Genomic DNA, 26,844 nt, shown 5'->3' on the forward strand with positions numbered 1-26,844 from the left:
CAGGGAATTTCCATTCCGACGATTAAAATGCCAGTTGGTGATATCGAGAGGAGTACGAGAGATATCTACTCTCGGGACAATCCTGCACTATTCAACGAGATATGAAAATACCCACAGCGAGTTGATAATATTTTATACATTTTTTTTTGTAATTCTATAAATTGATTTTTGATAGTCTGCTTTTTCCTCATTTTTTACAAGGAAGATTTACAGATGAATATACAGACCAGAGAGAAGACATTTTTTGTGGAATATTTACTATTAACCAAAGGAAATATGACTACATTAAAAAAATTATACTTTTATAATTTTAACCATTGTTGATTGTTCATTATTTCGGTGCATTGTAGAATTTTCTGCAAACCATTTTTTGATGTCTCCTGAAAGCATTTGTTATGAAGATAATTAAATAATAAATAGATGAAGGTATAACTTGAGGAATATATGAAACTTCTAAGCCTCCAACCTTCAACCACTCATCGAAGGTTAATGAAATGCCAAAATAAATATGTGATGACATTTTTTTAAAATTGTAATTGGGTTTCAGTTACAACCATACAATTCTGTATTCAGTGACATACGATATCAATATTAATCATATTAATGATATCATTGTTAATATTATTTTGTCACTGCTGAACAACAAAAAGTGCAAACAGGACACTTTTTGACCGCTCCGCGAGCAAAAAACCGCCTTTTCCTCATTAGAATCATAAAATTTCGTACGATACATATGAAAAAATGTACTTCCTGGTGAGTGTGATTACAGACCGTATCTTCGGCTCGACGTGTATCGCTCACACTCGTCAACAACTACTTTTTTTCACTTGTATCGTAATATACTATTTTGTTGACATACACGGAGAGAAATTTTTGTAATAAAAGTGTATCATGAGTTATCGTTTCCTAATTTCTATCCCGAAATTTGGTAAAAATTAATATATGATGATCAAACTTTATTTTACGTTAAAGAAATTTTATCCTGACGCATAATAAATTTTACCCTTCCAGTCCGATAATTTTTATGTAGATAACAACGAAAATTCACGAACGGTTGGTAAATTTTACCCTATCGGTACAGTAATTTTTACTCTTTTTATTTTATTTTATTTTTACTCTTTTTTATTTTTTTCATTTTTATTTTTATCAGGAAAAAATTTCTCTAATGTAGAATAAAATTTGATCATCATATATTAATTTGTACTAAATGTCGGGATAGAAATGAGGAAACTATGACTCATGATACACTCTTATAGAACGGTATGATAATTTTTATCAGAAATTTCTCTCCGTGTATGAATGAAAAAAGTATCGATTGTGCGATGGGGAATTTTTAGCTCGTGTGATTGACAGCTCTCGGCTTCGCCTCAGGCCATCCCAATCGAAATTTGCTTTCGAGTGGAAGCATTGTATTCGTCAAATCCGAAATTTCCAATATTTTGCGGCATGATAGCTAATTATGGCCTCGGGCGTTTGAATACGCTATTTTCAGACTATCTTCGGATCTATGTATGTGTTTATATACGCATTTGTGTTGGCATGTGTGTACTGTATATGTGACCGATCGTCTTTCAACGATAACTGAAACAACGATTGTTTTAATGAATCCAATTGTGATTTAAAAGGTTTTTCCCAACGCCATCTTCACCGAATTCGATCGTGAGATTCATTGCATCATTTATTGTTGAAAAAATTCATTTTAACAGTCAAGGAAAGATAGAAAATTTGGGGTAATGTTGGCTGTCAAGGTTGGAACAATGATGGTAGTCAACATTGAGACAATGTTGGGAGTTAACATTGAGACAATATTGAGAGTCAACATTGAGACAATATTGGTAGTCAACATTGACATAATGTTGGTAGTCAACATTGAGATAATGTTTGGAGTCAACGTTGAGACAATGTTGGTAGACAACGTTGGGACAATGTTGATAGTCGACATTGAGACAATGATGGGAGTCAACATTGAAACAATGTTGGTAGTCAACATTGAAACAATGTTGGGAGTCAACATTGAGACAATGTTGGGAGTCAACGTTGGGACAATGTTGGTAGTCAGCATTGCGACAATATTGGTTGACAATGTTGGGGCAATGTTGATAGTCAACGCTGTGACAATATTGGTAGTTAACATTGAAACAATGTTAGTTGTTAACGTTGAGGGGGTTGGGCGCTTAAATTGAATTCAATGAATCATTGAATTCAATTTAAAACACATTGTCACAGAAATTCCGTCCGGAAGCAAATTGCAAATTATTAGCAAAAATACATTGACTATATTACGACAAAAGCAATGTTCCACTTGTTTCCCTATCTGGCATCTTAAATTCAGACGGCTGTCAAACACCCAGTTTTTTAAAACTCTCCATCAAATTCCAAGAACAAATATTCAATCAGTAATAATGATCAATGACCACGTTCTGGTCTACGTCCATCACGAACGAGTCTATTCCCAATGTGCGCCTATCCCTTTTGTGCGTTTCGAGTCCATTTCAACAGAGCCACTGCATATTTCAACAGAGACAGAGGCCATCATGAATAGCTAGCAAAAAACCGGAAATAGGATGTGTATTGTCTCACTGTGATTTTGTATATTGATCTGTGCACTCTCTGTGATGTGTTTTCTACGTCCGTTAAAATTGCCCCCGGGGTGATATTATGAGTTTTGACAATGCAAAAAGATGAACTGTGATAGATGACAATCATTTGTTTCAAGTATTGAATTTGGGGATAATTCAATCAACGCGCAATCTGCTTTGGCCTCTATAAAAACGGCCAAAACTGAGAGAATTTTCAACAGAATTTCAATAGTATTTTCTATCGAATGCATTGGATTTTTCTGTAAAGTGTTTTCATGCCTATTCGGTATTTTTATGTTGAAGCAATTCTTACTAGTACCCTCTTCGATTATGAGTGTTGAATGTTCATCGCATTGATGATCATCGATAACCACTCCATCTGCGATACGGTGCAATGAAATTCGAATTTCATGAATTCAGTAATGCGAGACAAACAGATATACAAGAGTAACAATTCACGGCAAAATCCGCGTTTCGATTATTCAATCAAATTTCAATCTGTTAGGTACATATTAATTGAACCTTGGCACATGAATATGTGGACTGATTGATGGTCCAAATATTGACGGTATTCATCAGCAGAGGAATAACGGAAATTATTTACAAGAGGATGAATCCTCGGTTTTTTCGATTTTCAATCAACTTGATTAATTCAACGTTGAATATCACATACAAGCTACGCTATATCACGGCTTTATAGATTCGTACACACTGGTTTGATTGATGAAAATAGTGAATACAAGAGATATACAAGAGTATACAAGAGATAATTGAAAATCATTACATCGTTGAATCGAGTGTGATACGTGGACGGATTTTTAAAAGTGTATTCTTTTATCAACCCTCCCTATAAATTATCATTCGTCATTGAAAGAATAATATTAGATGTATAAATTAATTCTCGGCCCCCGGATTAAATTGATCAGAACACCTATTTGGATTAAAAGCATTCCCCGCAATAAACGGCGTTTTGAAGCGCCATCTGTGAACTATCAAACCATTTAAGTCCGATTGTGGTGTGATTAACACAAACTCAAAAAACAGTGAATAAAAATGTCGTTCGATTGTTGAAAAAATCGGATTCACCTGAATTAGAAAAAAGAATTACGTTTAAAAAAAATTAAGTTTCATTACGAATATGCAAAGAAAGAGCATAATGTCCTCTCTTCGCCCAGAAAAAATGAAAGATTTTTGCATAAAAGTGAAACGCATAATTTTTTTCTAACATAAAACTCCCAAAAAAGAATCAACAAGATGGCATTCCACCTCTTCTTCTACCGGCAGGGTAGACAGAATCACTCAATTGCACGCCCAAGCGACGCCCATATTGGCTAGATCCACCGAAGCCACAGCCATAAGGGCTCATTTCGTGTTTCACCTGATCAAACGGTATTATGGATTATGCATCTAGTAACTGTATGATTTTACAAACCAGGGAGGGGTAAGCCTCGCTTACCATACCTGGTCTTGTTTTACGGTGTCATCATGCTAAACGCCATTTACGACTTATCGGGCCTGGTGGGGAAATAGTACATTATGTCATCAGGCGATGAAATTATTATCTGACGAATGTGACTTCTTGAATTTAAATGAAATTCGAATTTACACGACTTACAGATAATACTTTTATCACCATGTGATATACAATATTTTATGTCTTCTTGAAGATGATCAGCATTTTTTATAAATAAAAATTTATAGACAATTAATTTTCCATCATAAAAATCATTTCATTATTATTATTTATTATTATTACTTTGCAAAGATACAAATCTGTACAACGGAGAGCCGTACGGGCAGCTTGGCCGTAAAATTGCGTGAAAGTACAAAACGTATTATTTCCATTATAGTATAAAATAAAGTACAATAAAATAAGATAGAGTTGCCTAAATTATATATACACATAAAACTATTTATAGACTCATGAATTAACAGAGGGATCGATGATATCGTTAGGTGATCAAAAGGGTTACAGTGAATAATTTCTTGTTTCCTGCCATTTTTTCCTTTTTTTAACCTATATTTATTTTTTATTTTTTTAACGTAATTCGTCACAAGAAGCTTGTGACTGGCCATCGTCGGAGGGCCTTCAGCCTAAATTTTTTAAAACTTATATTCCATTTTGTTGATCTTATGTGTTTCTCAATTATATTTACATGATTCTTACTGTATATTTACATGATTCCTGCTATATTTGAGGGAAAATTATGTAGCGCTATTATTCCAGTTTTGTTTTCGGAGTTACAATATTTTATGTCATTGGGCCCGAAAATCGTAATCTAATAGAGCGAAATGAGGTTTCTTTAATGACACAAAGAAAATTACTGTTCCATATGAGTCAAGTATTTTCCCAACATCAATCAACCATCAATTTGCATGAATTTATGTCAGATTCGTCTACTTGATTCATAAATTTGTCCTTTGATCGGATCTCGTCGATTCTGTCTTCCATACAATTCCATACAATTGACGACTTTCCCATTGCAATATAATATATATGGCCAATGAAACATCCCACAACTTGCCAAAGATCATAAAAACACCCCCCAATTACATGAAACGCAATTATCGATATTACTTTCATAATTTCTTTGCTCTCACTCACTTATTCCCAACTTTTGCTCTAGTTTCCTACATCGAAGGAAAGTCTATATCACAAATTGGCTGGTATAGGGCCGGTCGTCGGTGTCAGTAACGAGGAAAAGTTTCTCCAGAAATTACGGAGAGGGTGGCGAATGTTGGGGAGCAAATGGTATAATCGGCGTTTAACGTTTCAAGCTTTACTGCGACGATCGTATAATGTCTTCGGGCTGAAGGTGTATAACTTCGTACATGTTTCAACCCCTTAGTCTCTCCTGTCTTTTCCCTGCTTCGTGAATTAGTTACGGAGTACAGAATCTTCGTTGAGTGAACGTTGAAAATCATTGTGGGTGAACAGGGGTCATAGGATATATTTTGATATGAAGGATTTGAAAACAATCCTTTGATGACTATTTCAGCCATTATAGATTTATTTTGGTGATGAATTATTTTAGAAGAACATTGGTCATTCAATCATTCATCGAGGGGCTATTCACAGGCGAATTGGGTGATACCGCGATTACAAAATGTAATCGATTACCCAGGATTACGGGACTGATTAAACTGATTACCATTGCATATGTGATAACCGTCATTACCAAGAGCACAAAATGTGATGACATGATTACAAATGATTTCATCGATTACATTCTGTGATTACCAAACATCTGTAATCATTGAAATCACAAAAAATGGCCTCTTATTAAATATGAATTGATAGAATCATTAATTATTAGAACCTGCAAAGAAATGAAGAAGAAGGGTCGGCGATTAGAACAGAGGAATGCAGTCTCCATCACTCCATCTAAAAATTTGGGCATTTATAAGTGCTATCAGCAAAATAAATTTACTGAATATCTACCATTGATGGAGAATGAAACTTCCCAGCAGATAATTCAGACATAATTCAGTTGTTGCTTCTTCAGAATAAGAAAAAATTTTAACTCTGTTGAATCAATTTTCTACGGACAAATGCTCTGTCCAAGACGCATTGGCTATACAAGGTTCTGAACCATAAACATCTGGGATTCCAAGAAAAATTTATCCAGGGATCTTTGAGACTTACCGTTGGTAGAAATGACGCGCTCGAAAATTCCAAAACAAAATTCACGGTCTCACTAGGAGCAACTACGAAAGATTACACCGATTACAAATGATTACAGTGATTACAAATTATTGCCACTTGATTACCAAAACTTGATTACAAATATGGTAATCATGTGATTACAATGATTACATTGATTTCCCTGGGATTACAAGCTTTAGAATTCTTCAATACAATTGGCCAAACACTAATTAAATTTCCAGCAGAAGTTTAATGCAAATCCAATGAAATTTTCTGTCGTATTCACTAGGTCTTTCAATTGATGTTTTCCTTACGTGAAATCAATTTACTGAAAACTAAAACTTTTTTTCCTCTGCGCATTCATCAGAATCTTTAACTATATTTCCACATTCACAATTTAATTATCACAATTGAATTATCATCAATTATTCCAATTAAATTGTCTTGAATTATCCCAATTCAATTATCTTGCAGCTCTGTAAATTCGCCTGAATTGAGCTTAAGCTCCATTTGAAATCATGATAAATTAGCACCTATCTCTGCAATTCCAAAAATTTCAGATTTGCGTCGATCTGAAAATGCTCCGCTTTCCCAGATTTGTTTGCCCAAATACCGTCGCTTATCAGTAATGCCATTGAATTATCGAACAAAGCCCTCGAGAATCCTTATCATAGAGCCATCGAATTAACGTTTCCCCGAAAATTTCGTAAATATTTACTCACCCTGAATGTTTGAAAGGTACCTATGATTTTCCCAGTGTTCAGCATGGTTGGGTGAATTTCCGTGGTTTCCACTTGTAACTCCTATATCTGTATTATGTACCAGTTGTTGAACTTGGTCTGAAGCTCGGTTGCACTCTATGGATTTTGGGCCGATACCCTCATCCACTCTCTGTGCACACGTCAACCTTGTGTCTGAAGTTTTCAAGTTTCAGCGAAATGTAACCAGGGGTGAGTCCAATGGGAGAGATTTTGGGGCCAGTTTTGTGTAACTACTGGAAGCATCAATACAAGTAGAGTAGTACGTCATCAGCAAGTTCGGAAGATCAATTTGTTCTGGAGATCGTTTTCCACAACAAGTAACTTGGTGTAAACTAACTTGGGTTTAATCGCTTGGGATTTCATGGTCGATAGGTGGAGGGAAATAGTCGAATAGACACAAAATTATGCGCATGACAAATTTCCGAAATAGGGCCGGCAATTTTTTTACTAGAACACAATGAGACAACAACGTTTCCTGAGAAGTACGTCTCTGCTTCTATCAAGAAACTTAGGTAACACTATAGGAGACGTTGGTCCTACTTCAACTGATTTTTCATTTCATAGAGAATTTTTTCCTAATCCTCATCCGACTTAGAAATATTTATCTCACAGACATCTGATTGTCCCCTGTGGCCATTCATTTGGCCTTTCTGACTTAGCTTTTTTTCGGCTTTTTTTCGGTTTGACGGAAACAAACTTGCAAACTCTTGACGAGAATTTTTCTTTCTCAGTGCAAGATCCTTTCTTCTTGTTAATTTTCGAGCCATGAGTTCAGTCATACAAGTGAAGACGTATTCATCAAAAAACTTCTTCTGTCAGTGTAGTCTCGTCAATTTTTAAAATAGAGTACCCTCAGAAAAAAAGTTTTTTGAGAAGTACGTCTGTAGTCTGAGAAAGAAAAGCTTTCTCCAAGAGGTTAGGTACTTTCCTGAATGATGAGGGTAATTCGTTCATAATAAGAAAGCGACTTCTCAAACCATGTCAAGTGGTCTTTGCATTAAGGTAGTTTGGATTTTAGACTTCAAAATTATTGAATAAATCGATTTTTTTATTCTCACTGTAAAACGTTTTATTCATTCATCATGAGAACCACTGAAATTTTCCTCAAACAGTTTTCTCTCCCCGTTTTTTAACTTTTTTCGAAAACTAAGATTCAAGTATCATAAATTTTGTCAAACGAGACAGATTATTAATCCCCACAATGCCCAACAAATCCCTAATTAACTCACATTTCCATTAAAAAAGGTGATAAACCCAATCCCATTCCTGATAATGATTAACGAGGCCTTAAGTCGACCATACTTAATTGCTCAACGGATTATTACAATGACTAATGACCCTGCATAAGCCAGCACCACAGCCTTTGTATTCATGCTCGAATGATGATATTAATTAAACCTCGGAATTCACTCTCAACTGTATTTTCCATGTACCAAGCATTTCGTACAATCCCGTAAAGCATTAAAAATTCATCCGTGCCAGCTGGTGAACTACGTGAGACATTCGGGTCATGGAGATTTTACCGTTTTACTCTCATGTATATATCATTCATTACGATATTAATGACATGGGCTTCAATCCAATATCCCAGCCATTCTTCCTACACCTCATTGAGCGACTCAATACTGAGAATTAAGTCGAGCGAGAATAACGTCAATGAGCCGATCGTGTTCTGAAAATACTGGAGAGGCATTCCCTTCATTAATAGTCGACAGTTCATTGGTTGCTCATTGTTGAGCACAAACCGTTGAAATTCGAATAAAGCTCTCTACTGTATCCCCCCTCCCATTTTACTTTCAATTCCTGGATTTTTCTTTGTTCTCATTTGCTCATTCCTGTGTTTTCATGCTCAATGATGTGTGCAGTGGGATTTTTTGAATCTCGTCAATTATAGTTTTGTGAAGGGGTGCTTTAAGGTTGAATTGAAGCGATGGAAATTAGTGAGGATAAAATTCTTTTGATGATTTATTAAATTTGAGGGGGAGAGCACCGAGAGAAGAAGTTTCTGTTGCCAGAACCAGTTATGGATTGAGTGTCAATCAGACAAGTCTTTAAAACTAAAATCGTTCACGGAGAAGAAACTTCAGGAAAAATTACGTGACAACACGTAAATGTATAAATTTTTTAACTCGGTTGACCACTTGATAGGTTAATCATCCTTAATGTGTTTTTTCGTCCATTATTTTGGTAATGAATTCAATGACTGAGTGGCTGATTTTATAAAATGTGAAGGGATTTCTCTTTAAAAACGGAAGTGTCGATCGCTTTTTTGGAATAAGCAAAAATGCTGAAAGATTGAATATTGAAAATAGTTATTGTTCATGAATTTTAAAATGTTTGGTGGGCCTCCAATGAATCATTTCGCGACGATTTATCGCAGAAAAAATATGAGTCTAGCTGGCAATAGGAGTATTGGCCGTTGACAGCTAAATCAATAATGAAAGATAACTTTTTTCATGCTGCTGAATTTTTTTTCATTGAAGCAATTGTTTTTAGTGAATTGTTCGAGCGAAATGCCGGCTTTTTGGGTCATTTCACTATTGTTTTTTACTAAAGGAAGATCCGGGTTTGATGGTATTGTTTTTAACTCTCTATTTTTATTCTGTTTCAATAAGCATTATCATACACGAGAGAGTATTGTTTCACCTCTGTTTCATTAACCGAAAAATGGGTTCAATTCTATTTTTATTTGAGGGGATAACGGTTTCGATGAGGGTGAGCACTTACTGATTAATTTATGTTAAGTCTCTATTGATTTATAGACTGAATATTAAAATGAAAATTGGAGGATATTGATTGGAATTTAATTTTAATTATATTGTTATTTTGAGAACGAGTGATTTTAGGAGAAAATTTCAGATTTTTTTATAATTGAATTTCTGGTTTATTCGAATTAAATATCAGGGTTTATTCAAACACAGAGGTAAGAAGTTTTTGTTTTAGGGAGGAAGAATTGTTTAAGTGGCGTGGATAATAAATTTATTAACATGTAATAATCCCTTATTTGCGAAGAATCAATTACTCATTTCACATAATTAATCCCTCCCGGATCGGGCCCTTCTGTTACCAAGCGTAGTGTGTACTCAATACCACTCGAATTCGATTATTCCTCATGAATAGAAAATTATCAAGCCGGTAGCTCAACGAAGCTACAGTATTCCGATTACCAAATTGAATCCAAATTTTAAAAAAATGTTCTCTTCAGATTCATAGTTCTCGAGTTTTTCTAGGCACGCGCGAGCCTATTTTTAGGTGAGAATCTAAGCACCTTGTTGTCAAGCGCAATGTAGATTGCGCAAAAGTGCGCCTAGAGATGATACATTTTTGTTCCTTTTTATTCTCTCATGATCGTCTCACGTGACCGTCTTCCGATCGCAACACACTCTGAACATCGGCTAAAATTAGAGAACTAATACTCGTGGAAAAATCCAGTCTAGGCATGACTATATCTCATCTGAACATCTAGCAACAGCTCTATGTCTCTAGCCTATAAAAGATAGTGCATAAGCCCAGCAGCGGCACTACTTCCAGTTGTCCTTTTTGAGCAGCAATTACTTACTTCTGTAATCTCAGTATTCTGATCCGATTTTTATTTCAAAACCGTAAGTCAAATGAATAATATATTAAACTAAAATTCAAAAACCTTTCAAAACCTCCTTGCATGGCCATAGAAGCCTCCTTATTAAAAGATTCTATTAAAATCAATTAAAAATTATAAAACTCAAAAATTAAATTAAAATTGGATAAAAGAAGAAAGTAGAAGGAAATAACAAGAACATAGTATTCATTGTAACTTGAGAATATCTTGTTCTCATAACTGACCTACGAGCAGATCAAGAAGATGTAGTGAAATGTTCAAGACTCTTTAAACTACATTGGATTAATAAATTGGCAAATAACTTTCTTTTCCGAAATGCATTGGAATCAGCCTCGTATCCATCTAGTTCTATTCACACTGAATAAAATCAGCAGAAGGCATCAGCATACCTTAAGGATATTTGACTTTGGTCTCGGTGCCTGGAGTAGAAAGCATATTTTTTGCTTTGACCCCAAATAGAGACCTTCAGTAAGTATTGTGTTTGGACGTAACCATTTCTCTGGGTGCACCCCTCATGATTCCTATAATTCCATAATTCCTCGAAAGGTCTAAAAAATTGCGTTATGAAAGTTAGTTCGAATTCACAAAAAATATTCTTTGAATTATTCCAATAATACCAATTTCATTTAGTCGTCCCTTTGTGGTAACCCTAAACACCATTGATTTTCTCCCTTCAACACTGTTTCACTCCTTTTTTTCTTTCAGGACCGGCGGGACCCATCCCAGACCTAGTTGGCCACAGCCGTTGTGGCAATGTGCTCATCCTGAAAGGACTGGTTTTTCCACAGTGGAAAAAACGTGTCGTTGCTGTCATTGGATCTCGTCTCTTCCTCTACCCCGGTGAGTATCGGCTTCACATTTATTTCAAATACATAATTCTCTCAGTATAATAGAACAACTTGTTCTATCCTGTTTTCCGTTGTGAATTGTTTATTTTATTGGACCCCTAGCACACGTGTCTCTGCATCTGTTCGTGTCCATCTTTCGAATCAAAGAGAACGGTTGGATTTTATCTGAGAAGATCATAAAATATTCATAAATTCTTCGTTATCATTCATGAATGAATTCATTTCTCTCAATGTCCCACATTAATTGGAAAATTTTAGAAAATTCATGGAAATTTCTTCGTTAGGGAAGTGTGCCTGTACTGCTCATTTAAGGGGAGACTACCATGAGTTTTAAAAGTCGCGGGCAATTGGAGTGAGATTTCTCATACATTGAAGATTAATTAGATATGTGTAAAAACGAATAATTAGTGCAAAAAAATTAATTTTTTTTTGTTAGTTTGCTCCGAACAGGCTTAAAATGTTAAAAATAGTCCAGGGCCTCAAATTTTAGAACCACAGAGGTGTTCTTTTTTTCAAAATTTTTGAAAATGCCGGAAACCGGCTTCCATGGTTTCCCTGGCAGTCCAATCCCGAATGGGGTGCAGTTGGGGATAAAGTAAGTCGGCCTATGGTAACGCAGATAGGGAAGGGAACAAAATGTAAAAACCCGAAAAGGTATACATATGGAACCAAAAAAAAAATATTTAAAATATTTTTAAAAAATAACGAAATTAGCTGTGTAGGAGTTGATTTTTAAAAAACAAATTCATAATTGTTATTGTAGCCATTTTTTCAAACATTTTGAAAAAAAACCTCTGTAGCTAAAAAATCAGAGACCCTGGACTATTTTTAACATTTTAAGCCTCTGCGGGAAAAACAATCAATAAACAATTCATTTTTTTGCACTAATTATTCCTTTTTGGATATATATAATCGATCTTTAATGTATGAAAAATCGCATTCCAATAGCCCGCGAATTTTAAAACTCATAGTAGTCTCCCCTTGAGGGGAGACGTCAATTTTGCATCTAAAGGGGAAACGGTATCCCATCAGTTTATCGATGAATTTTCGAATGGTCATTTGTTAATCAAATAATTCAGTAAGGCCGTTAAAATTTTTAACTTCCCGGCAGGGAAGTTATTGTAATGGCCCCGAAAATCAAAAATCGGTTTTTCATCAAATCTCCATGTTTCAAGTTCTTTTCGATGTTCTTAGAGAATTTTAAACAAAATGTCTGTCTGTGTGTGCGTGTGTTACTAGGTATGTACGTGGTCAAAATTTTGGTTAACGATTTCTCGTGAACGAATTCTCCGATTAGACTTTTTTTTTTCAATCGATAGGTTTTCATTCAACTTAGAGCGGATTAGATTTTGGCTGATATCTGTTTAGACTGTTTTTGAGTTTTCCCGGAAAGAAAATTTCAAAATGACAAAAAAGCAACGAACACTTTCTTAATCTCATGAAAATCACATCTAGAACGATTATAATGAAGAAAATTTCATACTTCTCTTCGATTCCTTCCAAAAATTGCCGTTTTTCTATCAATAAATGAGAAATAAAAAAATTCCAATTGGAATACATTATTTATATCACTCCGATGTTAATATTAACTCTCAATACTAGAAATCTTATCGTATTTCGAGTTGAGAGAAATATTATATGAAAACAAATGCTGACATCAGTGGTGTACTTCGTCTCATGAAAATGCGACACATTTCTCATGAACGCGACATCTTTTGATTGACCAAGTTTTTGCGTCTACTTCCGGCATGTACACCGACTGTGTCGAACCGGCGTGTGCTTTGATAAAATTATCAAGTGAGAACTGTGTTTACGGTTCGATGGAAATCGGAAATGGGAAATTCAATATATTCTAAGGGCTAAGGAAAGTTCCTTTTCATCATTTGCATGTAAAGTGAAATTTTCGCAAGAGTAAAAAAAATATTTCCTAAAACACCAGTGTTAAACCCTATTGTTCATCACAACTTTACGCACAAGTGATAGAAATGTTTTTTACAATGAAAATATAAGGAAAACGTGAAAAAATAAATTGTAATGTTGTATTCACCAACAATATTGTTTTCATCAATTCAATTGACGATCTTGATTAATTCGTTTAAATGCGAATTCCTTTGTTAACACCGGAAGAAACATTTCAATCCTCCAAAATTGTTATTACGAACAAAAAACTCCAAACAATTCGAATAATTCTGTTTCTCCAACCGATAAAGAATTGTTTGATTAAGAAATTTTCTGGTTGAAAAAACTCGCAACGCCTTTGAGGTTTTATCCCATAAAGAAAAACTTTATCCATTTAATTCTTCTCTTTGCCAATTAATGAGAAACTTGAGAGGGAGAAAAACGAGACTCTGTATAAATGCGAACGTTCCAACTGAAAATCGGAAATGAGAAAATAGTCGACGAGCTTCGAATGTTTGCACGCACTTCACCGAGTTTGACCAGCGAGTGATGTTTTCTGATAATAGGAGGATGTGGAATAGAGCTCAATAATGAATACATGTCGGGAAATCCTGTCTGATGTCTCTGGGTAAATAACAGATTTTAGTTTTATTGCTGTCCAATGGCTTCCGAGTGGACGCATTGTTGTCATGCAAATTCTAAATTCATAGATTTTCTCGCTGATACTGTGGTAGGAGATGAGGAATGGGTGAAAATTGACCGAGGGCGGCCCAATGTTGGCCAGTGCTGAGCGACTCTAGGCCTATCCTGGGTCATTCCTCATCTCCTACCAGGAGAATATCGGTCTAGAGTAATGAATGCCTTCAACTGATCCAACCGCCCGAGTGGAAATTGCTTCCGGCCCACCTGAAGCACGATCAGAACTTTATCAGGTTTTTGTAAGGTTCGACTGACCCGGTGATTCCTGATGAGAACCTGACCAAGTTCTGATCCAACAGATTAGATCCGAAAAACTACAGGCGGGTTCAGATCAAGTTCTGATCAGGTAGACATGATCAGATGATGCCTGGTGAGAACCTGATCAAGTTCTGATTCAGCAGATGGGATCCATCTGCTCCGAAAAACTTCAGGCGGGTTCAGATCAAGTTCTGATCAGGTAGACATGATCAGATGAAGCCTGATGAGAACCTGACCAAGTTCTGATCCAGCAGATCGGATCCGAAAAACTACAGGCGGGTTCAGATCAAGTTCTGATCAGGTAGACATGATCAGATGAAGCCTGATGAGAACCTGACCAAGTTCTGATCCAGCAGATCGGATCCGAAAAACTACAGGCGGGTTCAGATCAAGTTCGGATCAGGTAGACATGATTAGATTATTTTTGATCATAAAAATCCCAATTTTTACGAATTTATTACTAATGAAGTTTTTGTACAAAAAGAACAAATCGAACACAAATTGTCACAACGGCCGGGAGACTTACGGCGCGTCAACTCCGTTATTCAATGAACGATAACTTGAAAATAGTTTTAAAAAAAATTGAAATAAAATGCATTGGCTGCATTGAATTTTGAAATAAACTCCCTGAGAATTGTGTTTTTTTCCGATAATTTCCTAATTTTTGACACCAATTTGAATGTTTGTCGGCAATTGGTTGTCGAAATCTTCGAACATGCTAAATTTTTATAACAAACAAATTATTCAACAAATCGAAATTTAACTTCTGCCATTTAACAGAAGGATCATTAAAGTATGTTAATTAAAAATTTCAAAATTTTTGGTGGAAATTCTGTCAATAAACGATACGATTTAATTTGATTGAATCGGTTCAATGTGAAATTTTCATCTACAACTTTTAGAAAAAAAACATTGTAAAATAGTTCACTGCAGAGACAATTCCATTGACTTTCCAAATATCTTTTCCAAATGTCAATATGTCTCTTAGAATTTGAGAAAATGATTTTTTACTGTCGACGGAAAGGATCGATACCATGCATTGACCCCGGCCGATGGGATAAACTTATGGGTCGATGCATGATACGTACATGAGGGGGGGGGGGTCAAGTTGTCCCCTCCTGACGCTCAATCGATTGACCAAATGATGCATGAATTTAAAACAATGAATATTTAATAAAAGTCATATTCTCAAATTGTTTTCACGAATTTTAATTGTATTCATCACAAAACTCTAAATGCCAGCTGAATTGGTATCAGTAGATAAATAACGTTCCTACTGTTATAAGACACTAAAAGAACCCCATTGAACGAATTAAAACTAAAGGCATTATCGGTTGGTGGATAAAGTTTCCGAAGAGGAGACTTCATAACAAACGCGTTGGGTCTCGGGAGCCCATCCCTCTGCCATCGATAATGAACGGCTGCGAAAAGTTTTAATTGTTCGAGTGGCAAAGTCGGGATGGTCTCTCAGAATCCCCCCCCCCCCCTCTTTTGCCCCCGCCCCCACCCGCCGAACATTAACTTATTGTTAAACTTTCGTGGTATCGTAATTATCCTAGCAGTTTTGCAAACGTTGTTCAGTACTTTCATTGTCATTTTGTTGTCCAATTTCAATCGACGTGAAGTAATTGGAGGGACGCTGGGTTGTTAATTTGATGGAAGTGGTGATTATCACGTGGTAAAAGGGGGTTTATTGAATTGCCAGAGGATTCTCAGGCGGAAAACGAAGAATGACGATTCAATTTGCTGCAATAGTTCTCGATAAGAGAAAGTGATTGCACGAAAAAAAAATTACCGAAAAATTACGATGTTAGTGTAGTACGAACATGACTTGAATTTTGGAGATTAAAATCGGAAGTAAATTCTGAAAGGACGTTAATATGGATATAAATATTATGGTTGAGTTTGTGCTTCAGGGGTGCGAAATCATGTCACGTTTCAAAATTTGTCAGGTTAGACAAATATCACGGTCATGTGACGTGATTTTTTTCGTGTTACAATTCTCGTGACCCTTAATCTGCCCTTCGTGAACCTTATTCTGACCCTCATGACCCTCAATCTGAGCCTCTTATTCTGACCCCTGCAAGTCCGACCCTTGTGGCCCTTATTCCGACCCTTGTGACCCTTATTCTAATGCTTGTGAACCTTATGCTTACACTCGTGACCCTTATTCTCACCCTTGTGACCCTTAATTTTTTCTACAACCTACAGAGGGGGGAATGCTGACATTTTCAATCACATTATGACTATTTTCTGAAAGATAAATATATTCCAAGGCTTTTTTCGTTTTTTCCTATTGAAAATGGCCATTTTTGAAATTCATTGATTCGAAAAATCGTATCTCCTCCTACATTTTTTCATTTTTTCGAAACTTTTTTTTTGAAATACTTGATATGATATCCCGCAAAATCAATCGCATGGGATTTGGATTTGCTCATCTCCTTATAGGAGAAAATGAACAAATAGTGTCGTAAAATTGGGATAATGTGATGACTCATGCTTCCACTTTTTTCATACCTAAAAAAACGTATAAAAAAAATTGACAAAATGTTTTGTCAAATATTTCTGGGACTTGAAAAAAGTGGCGAGACCCCCCCTTAAACTGAAATGGGACTGACACTTTGTGATTATCTATTGATGGCGGTTGGTAACCTCATGATTTCAATAACAGAGAATTCATTCGGAAGAACATTGTTAATTTGTCAGCAATAATAATCGTACTCATTTACAACGAATGCAATCATCCACTTGATTAAAAAAACTCTTTACTCAACAAACGCTAGCCACCCAAAAATAATTTCAAGAGGTAAAAATATGCAGATCAAAGAGTGTAAATTCGATCCTTTTGGCACTATGGACCGAGTCAGCCATTGAAACCATCGGCACCAGAATGGAGGTGTCAGTGAAACCAACAAGAATAAAAAAATGAAGTGGAAAAAAGAACAATTGACCGGAACAGTGTCCGACGCGTGTCAAAAGTTTCGATAACCAAAAATCCCGGTGAGCCTTTGGAAAAGGACCAAGAGATATGGCCGGTGGACAATTCGTTTCTGGTTCGATTGACGGAGTCCTTTCTATAACCAACTACGGGTCAACGGTCCACCCTTCGGAAAATTCAGTGGTGCGCGATGGCATTGATTTACGATAGCTAGCGTGTACTCGATCAGCTGGCGATAGGAGTCACGAAAAATGGGTGTCAAAGGGCTTGGTGAATCATTCTGTCGATGAATTTATGCTTGATCGGAGATCGAATTCATGAAAAAAACTAAAAATCGTGATTTTTAGTATTTTGGCATCGATCAGCTGTCCAATGTAAGGCTGGGAATCCTGTAGAATTCTCATCAACTCACTCGTATTGAAAAACAATCACAAATATCTCATAAGCAAGGCGAAATGTCTCGGAGTTACAGCTCTTATAGAGCATATAGATTAGCATCGCTAATCAAAAAGCAAAAGCCATCATGACTAAGTTCTGCTCCCTGTTTGAAAACAAATCCCTGTTGAAGTTCTGAATACATTGAAAGGGCCGGAAAGGTGATGAAGGTAGAAGATGTCAAACTAATTCAAACATAGTATCATTGCAAAACCAGAAGGGCATAAAATCTTAAACATTATCCCAAGGAAAAACACTTTTCATCAGTATTTGTCATCACAAAAATTCTTTAACCCTCCGTTGATATGTAGCATCATAATCATGAGAGCTCAGGATATTTATTTAGTGGAATAAATGAACGTATATTTGAGTTCAAATCGAATTAATAAAAATACATCGTCACATGAGCTAAGTTACTCTACACCTTCACGTGACATCCATCCGATCACAACTGACTCACTCTTCGTTCTCTCATTCGGGCAAACACTCTGTTCTTTCTTTATTTCAAAAATACTCTCTCACTCGCACTCATTCTCAACCAATACACCCTTTGTTCCAAAAAGTGACCTCACTGTTCGTCATACAGGCCACCCTCATTCACCCAAGAAACTCTCTAAACCTGAACACGCTTGTAATAAAACTGTCACTCAACATAAACACTTTTCATGTCATTCTTCATTCGAGCATACCCTGAAAACAACCTTTCTTTCCAACGCAATATTCTTCAAAAACTTATCGTCTCTAATATTTAGTCAATAATGAATTCTTATCGTAAATATCTGGCGACACAGCGCCTTCTCACTCCTTCATACCACTTCGCATAAATCACAACCATTTTCTTAGTGAATCTAAAAAATCATTCAAATTTTTTAATGAATAACATTAACCCTCGCAAAATTTTTAGATGGTGAAATAGCAAATTCCATGCTCTCCTTTGAAACTGGTATCATACTTTCACTTCCTACTCCCACTCTCAAGAATACTCGGGAAAATAATTGACACTGAGAGTGATTCAATCAAGGAATCCCTTTAATTGCGGAAATTGCTTTTCCCCGATTGAAGCCCAAGTTTCAATAATTATTCACCGAGTTCTGAATAAATTAAAAAATTCCCGATGGGTAAGGAAATTCACCCGCAAGTTTCGACAAACTCTCACTCGCGTAAATTTCATTTGCGTGAATTGAAGTGGGTGAAATTTTTACCCTTCGTTCCATATTCCAAGTGCGTAACCCAAAGTAATCCACGAGGAAGGCTCTCAAAGCCAGCTGCCACACCGTTACCCGAAAGCATTTCCGACTTTACCGCACACTGGCCACAACCTAGTAACCACTCTCTCTCCCTGCCTTCCTCTTCCTACATCTCGCCCCCACCTCGTTATGGGAAAACTTTAGAATACTCGTATAACCCACAGAAAGGTGAAGCATTATCCCGAAAATTAATTAGAAATGGTGAATTATTATTGTAATGAAATTCAGGGAATGGATAGTGACATTTCGATGGATGAAATCACTTCAAAGAGTGAGAACTGATGGCAAAAATGCTCTAACGTTGTAGGGAATATTTTTTATATTTAATTTTTTTATTATTCATTCCTTTTTATTTAGTACCAGCGCCGGGCCGCATATTGCTTCACGCACTCTTTTTCTTTTTGAAATTGTACACACATCTTGCTTATTACTCCAATACATATGGAGATCGGGGCAAAATGAGACCCCTCTGAAATTTGAGATGTTACACAAATGATTGATTGTTCTACACTGAGAGAAATATAAACACCTTGTCAATTAAGTCTTGTTCGGGCCAATCAAATCGCTAGTTGAAAATTGCCAAAAAAGAATTTGTTTGGTTTGAATTTGAAAGTCTCAAACATGAATAATTGTTCTGCTTTCGACAGCAACGAAATATTTGGCTCAAGAGGCGGATAATTCACCCCATGCGGTGCCTTTTCAGAATGAAAATATCTCATATAGAGGAAAATTTATAAACAAATATTTTATCCCTAAGTTACAAGATTGCTATTATATAATTATTATTGTTTCATTTAAGGGTTCATTTGTTGTCTGTGATTATTAGACAGCCGAAAAGAAAAACTACTATCCCTTGCTTCGCATAAAACAAAAATTTTTCGGGAGCAAAATACGTATGGGAGTATCGGATAACGAAGGAGTAGTGCTATACCTAAATGACATTTCTTGCGTGTACAGAGATGCAATTTTGTTTCAACCACTAAATCTATTTTTGCGACAAAAATTTTTCATTCCGGCGCACTCTCTCTTGTGCATGTTTGGCACAAAAAAATCCTTTTTTGATAATTTTCAAAAAACTAGTTTCTTGTCACTAGCAAGACTTGTTTGAGAATTTTGTCGTTTTTCTCTCAGTGTACGGTTACTAATGAAATACCCCATTGTTAGTACATTTAAAGTAGTATAAACATTTCTCAGATTTCAAAGATTACAATCTGAAAAAATTCTAAACGCAAGTTAATAAGAATAGAAGTATTCTGGTTAAGTTAGCGTTCAATTCTCAGTCTAATATTATCGATAATGATTAATTAATGACAAAATAACACAGAGTCTTATGAGAAAATCAGCTATTCAAGTTTAGAATAAGATTAAAATAAAAAAAAAGTCTTGAAAAATTAGAAAAAAAATTAATAAAAATTCTGCGCCTAATATGAAAATTATCCCAAAACTTCAACTTTTGTCATCAATAATTTATTTAAATTTCATGGTATAATTAAACTTACACTTACAGTTCTCATTGATTTCCCCATGAGATTCTGAATTATCAGTGACGAAATTCTTTGTTTTAAAATTTTAGTGGAACTAAAATGTGATAAAAATTCCCTGAAAATGTATCGGAAATTTACAGCCAAAAAATTTTCAAATGTACAAAAAAAACGACTTATGATGAACTTACAAAAATTCATAACTATAAGATGAAATATCTGCATGAGACAAGAAATTTTCTCATTTCCGTAAAAACTAGAATATTGCTCATAACGACAATTAGAGATTTCTTAGATAGAAGTTCCTTTTTTTGATTCGAAAACTTATTTTCCTACTTATGTGACCTGTTAAACGACGTTACATAAAAAAAATGAACTCATTTTACTCCGGTTTGGATTCATTTTCTCCTATTGGTTTGAATTTACTGCAAAAGAAATTGAAACAACTCGAAGTAAGTACCATTTGCGTTAACATCATTGTCATGTTCTGCTAGGAAAAAATGGTGTTCCTCTTTTTCTCAAGAGTATCCTTCATTCCGCCTGATAAATGCCAGTAGACCTGAGTAAGGGAAAAAGTAAGTGTATGTTCGGACATAAGATATGTTTACAAGGCCGCAGCTCTAGTACTACCGCAAGATACATTCATTTTATGAATCGTTAGAGCCTGTGCCTAGTGGTTTAACGCTCTGCGATTAAACATTATGGTGGATCCTGAAATTTCATCATTTTTACTTTTTATTTCATGCATGATAAGCCTGACAGGCTATTCATTCGTGGGGATAATAAAGGATGTTATTGTCTGCTATTAAACCAACGGAGAATTAATTGGGCGGCATTCATTATGATAAAATCATTTTATGTCGCGCCGTGCAATAAGTCGAGTTTATCGCACGCTGCGCTTCGCGCAGCCTGCTCAAAACTCGACTTCTGCACGACTTGACATAAAATATTATAGAGCACTCGGTAATAAATTTCGTTTTCAACGAATGTGTAGTTTACAGGCCGAGCCGAAGGCGAGGCGAAATTTGTGCCCTTGTACTCTAATGTACTATCTCGTGCCTTGTGCGATAAGAACGTATGCATTCGTTTGAATTTTCCTAAAATTTGAGCCGAAAGGTCATATAAATACTTTCTGAGGAAATGGTGAATCTCCACGTTTAGATGATTCTGAATCATCTTAACCTAACTTTTTAAGACGGTAATTTTTAACTTCCCGATAGAAAGTTATTGATTTCACCCAGGAAATGAAAAATCGTAATTTCATAAAATGTCGACGTTTCATAACGAGTAGAAGCTCCCCAGACGGTTTTTAGAAAAGTGTGTGTATGTGTGTGCGTGTGTGTGTGTGTATGTGTATGTAGCCACTTTTTTTCGTTAACGCTCCCGGGCGAACGCGTAGTGCGATCGAAATGACGTTGGTCGCAATCGATAGGCATTCACTTCCTTAAGACTGGATTAGCTTGGGAGAGAAAACCCCCCACTCCTTTTTGAGTTTTTCAAAAACGATCTGTCAAAATTGAAATTGGGGAAATTGGAATTTGAAAGAACTGAAATGTTTTGTAAGAAATTCCCGAATTTCCAATTTCAAATTTCATCTCGCATCGGGAAGTGAAACATGCGTTCCTTGAAGGGACACATGAAGCAAATTTCAAATTTTAAATTTCAATTTTCAAATTTTTTGTACAGACAATTTGGATATTTTCCGAAAATTTGAGCCAAAAGGTTAGATAAACACTTTCTTGGGGAATAGTAAATCGGCACATTTCTAATGATTCTGAGTCATCTGAGTCTAAATTTCGCACTGAGAAAAAGAAATTACGTTTGTCAGAGAATCATTTTCTCGGGAGGAGAATTGATTTTTTTAGGAGCATATTTCTCCAGGTCAGTCATTCCGAGATGGTCCAAGTCCATCTCTAAATATTACAATTATATTGAATTATGGAGTGATTATGCTACACATGACCTTGAATTAACTCTGTTGACAATTATTAACATTTACAATTATTCCCAATTATTTGACGTAAGAAAATCTGAAATTAAAAAAAATTGAAAAATAATGAATGGAAAATAATGAAAATTTCTTCTTAAAAACAATTCAACCGTGATAAATTCTCCCTTAATCCTCAAGTTCTCCCAGTCACAATGGTCATCACAGTAATTTAAATGAATATATATATCTTCATGTATTCTGTATAACTGCTGAGATCATGCACCAAAAAATCTTTTAAAAAATCAGTGGTCATTTTGAGGTGAATATATTTCGAGAAAAAAATATCGCGTATGTAGAATTAGCCGAGGGTTTTGCCCTCATTTATCTCACTTGGAATACCCCAATATATTTCCAATGAAGTTCAATCATATTGGTTATCAGCCCTGACTTTCTGCAATAATCTTACTCCCCCGCCCACGATATCGTAGGGAATCTCCAAGCGATAGTCAAGTAACTCCACAATGCCCAACATTTTATTTACAATTTATGTTGCAGTATGTCCAGAGTCACGACCAGAATGGATAGAGTTGAATGGTGGTGCAGTGTGTTATGCGCCCTCCCGGCTTGGTAAGCTCGTTCTCCGCGTCACGGGTTATCCAAGGATCAGCCAACAGCAGTTGGAGGATAACCCGGAGCAATTTCACGACGATGGAGAGTCATTGTCATCACAATCCTCTCATCATCCCGATGCAAGACATCTATACCTCGGCTTTCACCATCCCTGGGACAGGGATTTGTGGCGCGGTTGGCTCAAACAGGTATGTGCCATTATTTTCATTATTTCGCTGCGAGGTGAAGTGAGAATTGCTCTACAATGCTCAATTCAACGTTAGGTTGTTCATTCGAATTGAATTGAATTCGGAAAGGGGAATTTAATTAAGTGAGGGGGTTGGAGAGCTGGAGGTATTCCCTCTTTTGTCTGATGTTCATAATCAAATTGACTTTTGGGAATTTTCAACAACGAAAAACAACGAATTCTTCACACTGACAGAAAAATTAATACTATCAAGAGAATTTCATTTAAACCAACTATCATTTGGTTGTTAATTTTCGAATAAACATAGTTTCATAGTGAATACCAGTTATCTCTTCTTGAAATATATTTGATTGGGACAAACCGAACTTCTCTGGAATTTAAGTTCCTTTTATTTGTCGCAATAATGAGAGTATTTGATTTCTTTCTAACCAAAAGTTTGCCAACTCCAGAAATTCGTTGGTTTACTCAAAAATAAAAATTATTCTCATGACTAAATACGTCGTTATCTCAATCAACACGATCATACGTTGTTCCAAGTAAATTATAATTGAAGTGAGCATTTCGTATGTCGAATCAGGATGAATATTGTTACGCGGAAAAAGCTTTGGGATGGGTCTGTGATTTCAATCCCCGAATAATGCATGATCACACACTCACTCTGTACTGAATAGTACTGATGAATTTACACTATCTGAAAAAGCTCATCATTTCACAACCAAAACAACAATAATCCTATGTTGACAAAAACATTCTAAACTCATTAAACTTTCTTTACCTAGGCGGACTTTCAAATCAAACTGGGCCGATTAGTGCCCGATTTGATAGATCACAGTATAACTTATTCATTTTTTTGGAATATTAGCCCAAAAACATGAAAAAATACTTCATGTATGGTACTATTGTATTCGTCTCACCAAATCCAACAACTTTCGTAAGATGAAAATTGTTGGTCCCATTTAAAAGAAATGAACTTATGCTTGTAGCATAAACACTTATGCTCAAAATACGCTTCTCATTACTTTTCCCCTTTTAAGCCCTATAACTTTGGTCTGAAACTTTTTCGCGTTTAACGACTTTATAGCTAGTTATTTAGCCGTACAAATCATCTTGGGACACCCTATATAATACTTGTTCCAAGAAAGAAACATCTCGATAAAAATAATTTACTCTCAGGGCCATGAAACCCCTAATGAATCAATCCCAAAATGGCCCCCTTAACCCAGAATTCACCCCTAAGTAATTTAACCGATACTCAAAAAGTTCCAGGAGAAGAAAAAAAACTTGTGAGAAATCCTCGAGAACAAAACTCCTGTATAGATCCAGCACTCTCTCCCCCTCGCCAAAGAGACGAGGGACGATTCACAGTTGACTATCTAAAAGATACCATAAACTTGGACACAAAGTCACTGGATTAAAAGACGCTCCAACTGTTGCTTTATTATTCCCGTTCCATCCCTTGAACTTTACCCAGTGAGTCTTTTGGGGTAGGGCATTTTCACTCAAAGTTCATCCCGCCTCTTTCTCATCCTCTTGGTATTATACCACACAGCTACAACCGTTGCAATTGTTTAGTTTCTAGGGATGAAATTCTCGCCTTAACACTTTGAGATTTCGAACAATGATGGTGAGAGCAAGAGGGACAGGCTCTAGATATGAGGATTCAGGATTTTGCATGAAACTGAGAAGAAGTGGATGGGGAAAAGATTGAGGAAGAAATTGAAAAGAAATGGGTGGGGGAATCGCTAGACTTGGTTTTACACTTTCTTTCATTTTATCTTTTCAGTTTTAGTGTTGGGAATGAATGCGAGGCTGGGGTCTCTTTTCACTGTTGGAATTCTTGAATTTTACATAGTGAGTGGGTTAAAGTGTATAATAATGCGGAGACATGTTGGGAAAAGATATAACGAGGAGAATTGAATTTCTGTAATGAGAATGTTTTAATTGTGTAAAATAATTTCATGACGTTTTCTTCATATTTTGTTCGATAATTCTTGAGAAGGTATGAGAACAGTTTTTCAATGTCATAAATGAACATTATCAGTGATACTCATCAGACTTATTATGAACAGTTATCAAGATAATTATCAAGTGTTTGTATTGTAATTGGAACTCAGCTATTGAGTCATTTGTAAATATTCGCGCGTAATTATTTTTAGAGAATAAATAGACTTGGCACAGGCCGAAGTCTCTATGTACTGCATCTTACAAACAAGTCCAAACCTACACTTCTCCCTTACGGGACCATTCTACGAACCAACGAACCTCACCAGATTTTTATCACCCATACCTTTTTTTTTAAAAGGATAGACAAATAGTAGATTATGTCATGAGAACGATAGGTGGAGGATTGTGAGGAGTGTGAAGTTTGCAGCATGACTCACAATCCGACACCATCGGCCGAATGACATAATATTTTTTTCGTTACGAAGGCGTGACAAGGGCGGTGGGGGCGCAGGTGGGGGTCCAGGGGGCGAAGCCCCGATGGGGGTGGTTGGGGGGGCGAACCCCCCCCCCCCCCCATTCAGTCAAACCCAAATAAGCAAAATAAAAAATAATAGAAAAAAATCACAATAATCATGAACTTTTATCCCAAACATATGAAAATATGATGGATCGTACAATAACTCACCCCCTTGCCCCACATACTTAAAAAAATTAAAAATTGAAAAAATTTGAAAAAAATTAGAAAATTGAGCACAAGAGATTTTTTTGAGAGAAAAATTACGCGTGATTGTTGCAGTATTTCTAAATATTTAATTAAGTAATTCGTTTCGTAATCGTTTCTGGATGAGAAACGATTTAGGTGCCATCGTCCTTCCCAGCATGTGGAAGTATCCCATCAGCACTGTCTCATTGATAGTTTGAATTTTTTTATCGTTCAAAAAATTCTTAAAATTGTTATATGCTCTTTTATACGCTTTTTTGGACTTTGTGGCAATTAAATAGGATTCAGCCTTTTTAGCATTATCCAAAACATCATCGGGGATAAATGATGCATTTTTGTTGGGGTTATGGTCACTCCCCGAAATGTCTTGATAATCCAGAGAGTGAACGTGAGCTGATGCAATGGAGTCATTTGCCTCATCTTCCTCGTCGAACATATCGGGAGAAAATAGTTCCTCCTGAGTTTCCGGTATAATACGATTCATTTCGATTTTTAATTTCTTTCACTCTTTTCACACTTTCAGTCACGTTTTTGTGTTCATCCGTCCGCCACACTACCGGTAAGTTACGACAAAGGACGTTAGAGGCGCTGTACGTTTCGTTTCGCGGAGCGCAGGTAAGCACCGCGGAGCGTAGGTAAGCACCTATGCTCCTAGGAGCAGTAATGGGCCTCTTCGAAATCCAGTGCCATTATCCTCAACCTGTCGTCTCCAAAAGAGTCGCAGAATTGACACTTATCGCGCCTCAGTAACGAAAATGATAAAATTGAAAATTATCTCACGTATTAACAATGCCAAATAATTGTTTAAATGATTAAATGATGACAAAATTTTTCTAAAAAAAAATATTATCAAACAAAGATAGCTTTTGATAAATTCAAAATGATTCTAACAATCCATTTTTGTCTCATCATATTCCCCCCGAATGAAATAAAACGCTTGAAAAATATCGAAAACTCGATATTTCACATCATTCTTTTACTCCATTCAATCGAATTCAAAAGAAAATAATAGAAAAAACATGTGACCTGGAAAAACTCTTTCT

General features: G+C 35.9%; 1 protein-coding gene across 1 annotated transcript in view; it reads left to right on the top strand.

The window, feature by feature from the left end:
* LOC107039120 overlaps window positions 1-26,844 on the top strand; it is a 163,919-nt gene that overhangs the window by 25,271 nt on the left and 111,804 nt on the right. The window contains exons 4-5 of the mRNA XM_015258589.1: window positions 11,290-11,424; window positions 22,875-23,137. Coding sequence (XP_015114075.1) covers window positions 11,290-11,424; window positions 22,875-23,137 — 398 coding nt within the window. The remainder of the gene's footprint in view (window positions 1-11,289; window positions 11,425-22,874; window positions 23,138-26,844) is intronic.

This window comes from Diachasma alloeum, unplaced genomic scaffold (assembly GCF_001412515.2).
Source record: "Diachasma alloeum isolate Michigan unplaced genomic scaffold, Dall2.0 Dall_scaffold_00294, whole genome shotgun sequence".
Lineage (NCBI taxonomy): Eukaryota > Metazoa > Arthropoda > Insecta > Hymenoptera > Braconidae > Diachasma > Diachasma alloeum.